The following is a 7,331-nucleotide window of genomic DNA, read 5'->3' on the forward strand; positions in this document are numbered from 1 at the left end:
GCCAAGCGGCTGGTGCTCCAGAGATCTGTTACACAGAGTTGACGGGAGGAATTTCACACATAATCAGATTATATGCAAGCTTATTTTATATTCATTAACTGCCTCTCGTGGCTAACAAGTGCAGAATTACCCTAGGTCACCGTACTTTAAGAGACAGCACAAATATTATGTCGTGTTAAGTAGCTCTAGTAATTACTTCACTTGAAAGCGGGAAAAAAAAAAGCCACCCTCGCTCTGCATTTGGCAATGATTCCCTCTCCACTGTAAATGCTGAAAGATGTTATGGCGAGGATGGTAGCTGGAGAGAAGTGCCAGTGCCGAAACACTTACTTTTAACAGGAGATGATATTTCAAAACTCTTTGCATTGGAACCACCAGCAGATCTTGCAATTTAAATTTCCCATCCTGAACCTTTAGTGTGCATTCCTATTAAAAAAAAAAATCAATACATCAGCAGTGGAAGCAGCTGGGGGAAAACAACAGCTCCCCCCAGAAAAAGCCTCCAATATCCCGTGGTTGTTAGGTTTTGCTTCTGTAAACTCAGTCCTGATGACAAATGGCTCGTGGTCCCTGCCAGCACCCAGCCGGTGCCAGGGCCCCACCGCAGAGGTTCTCGAGGAATAAACCACAGGGGCCGGACCCTAAAAATCAGACATTTTCAGGCAACTGAGCTACTCAGGCTAACTGAGCTTTCAGGCTACTGAGCTACACCCTTGTAGGGGGCCTACAAGGGTGCTGGGAGAGGACTTTTTACAAGAGCCTGTAGTGACAGGACAAGGGGTAATGGGTACAAATTGAAATCAGGAAGGTTTAGATTAGATATCAGGAAGAAATTCTTCATGGAGAGAGTGGTGAGGCACTGGAACAGGTTGCCCAGAGAAGCTGTGGATGCCCCATCCCTGGGAGTGTCCAAGGCCAGGCTGGATGAGGCTTGGAGCAACCTGGTCTATGGAAGGTGTCCCTGCCCATGGCAGGGGGGTTGGAACTAGATGGTCTTTAAGGTCCCTTCCAACCCAAACCGTTCTATGATTCTACTCCAGCCTCACGAGACGCTGCTCCTTAGGGGAGCACAGGAACGCTCTCAGACCTCGGGCAACGCGCGATGAAACGCACCAGCTCAACTCACCTCCTCGAGGGGTGAACTGACGCGTCTGTCTGCGAGGGGCCGGGCGCGAGCACGCCGACAGGCACCGTGGCCTCGCTGATGGGCATTAGGTCATTAAGATGAGCTAATGCGACCGCAGGAAGTTGGGCGACGGTTACCTCTGCCCAGACCCACGTAGCCACGTGACTGCTGCGCACGCCCAGCCCCTCTGCGTGCCCCCCGAGGAAGGTGAGCCACGAGGGAGGGAGAGAAAGGAAAAGCACCGGAGCAACTGGATGCTCCAGCAACGGGCCCTGCAGCAGAGATGCAGTTCAGCTCATGGTGACGGCTTGATGCAAAATCCAGGGAACAGGTTTGAAAAAAAAATTCTTAAATGCTGTTTTATCCCTGATTTGGGTTGCTACTTTTGCACGGAAAAAATCAAAGAGCGTTTGCAGAAAACGAGGTAACATGTACAGACAGCCCAGCAAATTCAGATTAGCATCAAGACCAAAGCAGGAATTAAAGCTGGGCGAAACAGCAGCTCGAACAATGCATTCCTTCTGAGGCTCCTTTGATTTATTTAATATCTGCATCAGCCCCTATTTACACTAAGCCTTTACGCTGGGAAGGAAGACAGGGGAGTAATCCGGGCATTCGCCTGGGGCCTTGGGTTCGCCTCTGACTGTCCCCACTGCTGCGTGTGACCGTGGAAAGCCACTTGGCTCCTGTCTCCGGGATGCTCAGCACCTCTGGCTCGCCCTGCACGACTCCAAGAGGAATCTTCCCCAACAAGTCCCACTCCAATAGCCACCCAGCTTGTTTTAACTTGGATAAACTCAGGAGAGGAAGGACAGAGAGCATGTTTAGGGGGGAGATGAGTGGGGGAGAAGGGGATCGGGAGAAGACATCCTCCACCCTTCTCCCTCTCTCGGCAGCACAGACTCACCCCAACATCCCTCCCCTGCCTTGCCAGATTAAACATTCCCAAAACACCTTCAGTTCCAGCAAGTCTTTCCAAAACCTGTGACCAGGGGGTGAGGACCACTCGGCCGCGATGTCCCCTGCCCGCTCACCTCCACCTTCTGCCTGACGTCCTCCCTGTTGGCAAGGAGGTGGTTGAGTGTGTTCTGGGCGTACTCCATGTGGCTGCAGTACTTGCCGTAAATCAGCAGCCTGTAGAGGGGGAAATCACAAATTTAATCAGAAACACTTGCTGGCAGTTATAACCTGTTATAAAAGATATATATATACAGTGAAAGGACAAGGCAAACAGCTATGCCCCCATATAACTGCTTAGTAAAGTATTAACACTCTTTTACAGCATGGCTTTTTAACATTTAAATCATTTGAAGTTCTCAGAGCTGGAGCCTGTGGGGGTGATTTGGTTCATGACGAGCAGAAGGGGCCAAGTGGCCAGAGGAGCTCATTTTCGGAGGTCCGATGGTTCATCCCCCGCTCCCGAGTACGGCACACCGAACCACTGCTTGCCAAGACCGGTGCTTTCGGAGCACTGTGAAGATAAAGGGAAGGGCAGCTCCAACTGAAAGACCCTTCCCAGAGCAGGTTACAAAGTGGCTCTACAAGAGGTACCCGCACCCCAGGGACAAGAGCCCAAATACGAAAAGAAACAGCAAAGAGCTGGGGTCACATCCTTGCCCAAGGTGCTGGTCACTGCCGGCGCTCACCTCTCCCGGGGAGCAGCTCCACTCCAACGAGGGTTTGCAGACTGACTAAAACACGAGCGGGGGGCGAGTTCTGAACCCCTGCAACCCAACCTGGCGGCTCCTCGCCTGCGGGTCAGCTCTTCCTCACAACTACAGCGTGCCCTCGATGCCTCCGTAGGTGCTGTGCCACTGTGACAGCCACGCGCCGGTTTTAGGCTGTGCCGTATTGGCCCCAGGGCTTGTGAAGGCAGAACAGGGGTGCACCTCGAGACCACCTGACCACACAAATCCATCTCCTGAGGGCATTTCTGAATGCAGCTTGCCTGAGCCCATGTATTCACCTCCCAAAATCCTTCATTTCCCCGAGTCACAGCTGCTCACAGCACAAAACACCATTGCCACCACTGTGTGTGCCCCTCGCTCTGAGGTTTGGGGGTATTCCAACAAGTAAAGAAGATGGCAAGAAACTCTGGATTCTTGAGACATGCTCAGAATGCATGCGGGTGATGATAATTTGCACCTCATCAGAGAATGAGAGGTGTTTCACATCCCCTTAAAACCCAAAGATGCATTTCAGAAAGCTCCTTGCTCCTTGCAGGATGGGCCACAGGGACCTAGAGATCAAGAAAGCGAGTAATTTGGGAAAAGAAGGTTGTCACAGCCTTTGGAAACACTGTGAAACTCCGTATAGGTACCCCAGGCTATAAATTTAAACACCTGACACAATCAGAGCAGTTTTGCTGCAGGTTGATCCTTTTTCCCCCACTTCACTCATCAATCCTGCATGACAGGTTTGGGTTTCCCGCCCCATCCTTGCCGCTAACTGTATTGCTGCTGGTAAGACACATAATTCCATCATGGGCTGCAACTAATCCATTATTTCGGGGCCTCGTCTCTCGATGGAGATGATCTGGGAGCACCTGACACAGTGTCGCTCCATAAATGTGGGACTCTCAGACCCCATCGGGGAACTGAATGGAGAGATTTATGGGAGCTGCACTACCCGGCAAAGCAGCAGCCAACACAGATTATTCTTCTGCCTCTTCTCCTTGACAACTTCTGAGCACACACAATAATATCTACCTTGCCAGCACTTGGAGAGTTTCAAAGAAGCCTCAGGACCATAAATTCAAACCTCTGGCTTTCAGAGAAGGAGTTTTACAAACTATTTCCTCCAAAAAAAACCCCACCTGCAAAGCAGAGGAGCAATCCATCATTTTGCTGGGATGACTCTGAGGATGCATAGGGAAGCGAGAACTATTTATCATGGACACATTTGATGGAGGAAGGTCTTATATACAGGGACCAAGTGGGGAGTTTGGAGGTCCACAGACCCAACACTGCCTCTCCCAGGTGAGCTCACTTTCTCCTCCTGCACCCTCATTTCCCTGCTGTAAAATGTGGTATCACTGACTTCCCTGACACAGGAAAGGACCCTGCCTATTTAGATCAGGTTCCTCCAAACTCTTCATCCCCGAGAGCCTGGTTTTGGGGTCTTCTCCAAGCCAAAACTCCCTGCCAGCAGCAGCTTCCCACGGCACTGATGGCCCCAAGGCCCCCACAGGCTGAACACAGCTTCAGAGCCATGGTCGGACCGGCTCATTCATTCATCTCTCAGGAAGGCTTAAAGGTCCCTTAAAAAGTTGCTTGCAAACTCCATTAGGAACTGGGTCGGTTTTGTTCACTCACCTGCATGAAACCCATCAAGGGCTCTGCCGAGCTCCCACTGGTGAATCAACAGAAACAAACATTTATTTAAAGGCTCTCAGCCCAAAAATGAGCCTTGTGCACCTGCTCAGATCTCCCTGGGGAGCAATGCCACCTCCCGTGTCCCTTTCCCTGCTCCTCACGTGCACAGCACCATCCTGAGCACATTCGGCAGCGGCTCGGCTCGGGATCACCGCCCCCGGACAGCATCGGCATGCATGGTGCCAAGCCAGGAATCAGGAGATCACAATCACCTAAGTGAGTTTTATGAGTATTTTTAAAGTATTTGCATTCTTCTTTGGAAACTTTATTTTTTTCTTTAATCCAGAAAATATTCCCTTTCCAAAAAGGGTGCTATGAATGATGGAACATCTGACCTTACGGTGTATTATTAATGCAGATGGTATTTCTGGAGTTAGTGACTTCTGAATGGCATTTCTGTGTCTAGACACTGGTTTAATCACAGTGAAATAACTCCCTGGCACGATTCCACAATGAATCAGGCCTTTGATTAGTATTAAGGATATTAAAGGCTTTTATTAACCTTATCTTTGTGTTCTGGGCTACTCCTGCTTGCAGCTGCCAAAACACAGAACGATGTTTGCAAAAGCAACTTTTACATTTACTCATCGTGCAATAGGTGCGGGACAACGACAGTGCCAAATACGTGATTTTTTGAGGGTGAGCAATCACTTTGATCTAACCAGAGCAAAGTCTCCCCTGCGAAGGAGTCATCCTACCACATCAAGCCTGCTGGCAGGAGGAGACTACGTGAAAGCCTTGAAGGCGGGTGAGGTCTGACTCCCTTCTGGCTCACAGCAATCGTAGCGCTCCCATCCTTACCCCCTCCAGCACATCCCTGCGAAGGCGCTGTACGTTCAGCCTGTAAAGCAGTTGGTGCCATGAGGGAGGCAGTCAGCCCAGCCCAATCCAGGTGCAGACACGGGCTCACAGGGACAAGCACCCATGGGTGCCACACCGATGTAGCCAGGTCGCTCAGAGAGATGTCCCAGCCTCTGCCCCTGGGCGAGCTGGCACGGCTGTGGCTGGATTTGGTTCTTACATGTCAGCACCCAGCAACGTTTCTAGCTGCGGAGGATACAAAACCAGCCTACTGTGACAGGCATTTCTGTCCCAAACTCTGGGATGGACCCTGCACATAATAACCCAAATCTGTTAGAACTGGAGCTGCCTGAAGACCGGTTTTCCTTTACCTCTCTTTGAATTCCAGAAACACTTTTGCCAGGCTGCTTCCTCCAGACATCATAGAGACATCGATGGCTCTCAGGAAATTGAAGTGCACTTTAATTAGGTCCTAAAACAGAGAAACAATCAATGCTTTAAACACATCCAAAGCAAGTGGGCAAACAGAGCCTAAAGAAATGCACATTCACTACTTAATCAGGCAGTCATTTTCTCTCCATTCTTCTCTTTTTAAAATCCATCATTCTAGTGAGATGCAGCGCTAAATGGCCAGGAGTGCAAGGGTGAAGTTCCACCAGGTTATACACTGATAAAACCCACAGGATTCCCATGTGTATTAAAGTCCCTTTTGCAGGTCTGGAGGGAGCAGAGGAGATGGGCAGGCTCCAACCCAGACCCTGTGCAAGCCAGAGTAGAAATAAATCCCATCATCGTGGTGTGCCCAAACCATCTCTAAGTACAGCTAAAATACACAGCCCCAGCCCTGGAACATCTGCCGTATAAAATACTTTCCTTACCTAGAGTTCATGCAATCCCCAACTCTAAAACTGAGTGTTAAAGGACTCCTAAACCCGTTCAAGCTCGGCAGCATGAGAAGGACTAAACCTCTGCAGGTGAGTGCACAAATCTAACTTGAAATCTGAAAGCCTTTTCCTAAGCAGGGAGAGGGCTGAGCTGCCATGAAAAAGAAAAAAAAAAGATTTAAGCCACAATTTCTACACCGTTACCTCCAAATTGATAAAAATAGCTTCCATGTCTTGGGGAGTCAGTACCAGCCTCAGCGGGTTCATGTAATTCTGCAAGAGGGAAATGGAAGAGGGATTGAAATATCGGAGTGAGCAAGGGGGTTTTTTGTCCAAGGGAGGGATTCCTCCCTGCTTCAGCACTCGCAGTTACCTGGGCAGGGAGAAGCCAGGCTCTAAGGGATTTGAGCGCTTGCAGGGACAGATGAACCATAACACAACTCTCAAGACCGGGCTGTGCCAGGGACCCGAGCTGAACCCCCCGGGGTGCATCTTCCCCTGAGCTTCCCTTGGCCCCACGGCACTGCAAGGCATGGGAAGGTGCAAGACCTCCACCCGTGGGTGGGCACAGCCCCCTCCTCCTGCTAAATCTACAGGGAGGGGGGGTTAAACACACACGGGTTCTTCACCTCACGGCAGCCCTTGGCTGCAGCCGGGAAGAGCGCCGAAGCATCTTTTCAGCTCTTTGATTATCTCACCAGAATTTTGCCCTTGAAAAAGCGCCGATGATGTGATTACACTGGAAATGCCTTTCTGAACAAATACATATTAATAGAAACGTGCACATGACTTGTAACGACAACACAAACCCCGATGCAATGCACCAAAGACAGGACTCCCAACCCATAACCGGCCGTCAGAACCCACGATGCCTGCGCAAGGCTGTTTAACGGGTACCAAAGCGGTAATTTAACTCTTTAGACTGAACCAGAGGGCTGTGGCTGTTTCCAAGGAACTGTTCCAAGGGCTATTTACATAAACGACATGTACGGTTAGGACGTTCCATGGAAAATAGGAAATGTTATCCCATCACAGCTTCTTTTGCAGGAACTTTCAGCAGACGGAGGGAAATAATGACAAAAGGGGAGGAAACAAAAGCGTTAGGGTGATTAGAAATGGCAGCTTGATTTTCACTATTGTTCTTCA

General features: G+C 50.0%; 1 protein-coding gene across 1 annotated transcript in view; it reads right to left on the reverse strand.

Annotated features, from left to right (window-relative positions):
* The window catches only part of VAV2 (vav 2 guanine nucleotide exchange factor), a gene marked incomplete at its 5' end in the record, with an annotated part of 114,037 nt that overhangs the window by 15,925 nt on the left and 90,781 nt on the right, over positions 1-7,331 (reverse strand). The window contains 4 exons of the mRNA XM_010157529.1: positions 331-426; positions 2,161-2,260; positions 5,673-5,773; positions 6,390-6,458. Of these exons, the coding sequence (XP_010155831.1) occupies positions 331-426; positions 2,161-2,260; positions 5,673-5,773; positions 6,390-6,458 (366 nt within the window). The remainder of the gene's footprint in view (positions 1-330; positions 427-2,160; positions 2,261-5,672; positions 5,774-6,389; positions 6,459-7,331) is intronic.

Source organism: Eurypyga helias, unplaced genomic scaffold (genome assembly GCF_000690775.1).
Source record: "Eurypyga helias isolate BGI_N326 unplaced genomic scaffold, ASM69077v1 scaffold10268, whole genome shotgun sequence".
Taxonomy (NCBI): Eukaryota; Metazoa; Chordata; class Aves; order Eurypygiformes; family Eurypygidae; genus Eurypyga; species Eurypyga helias.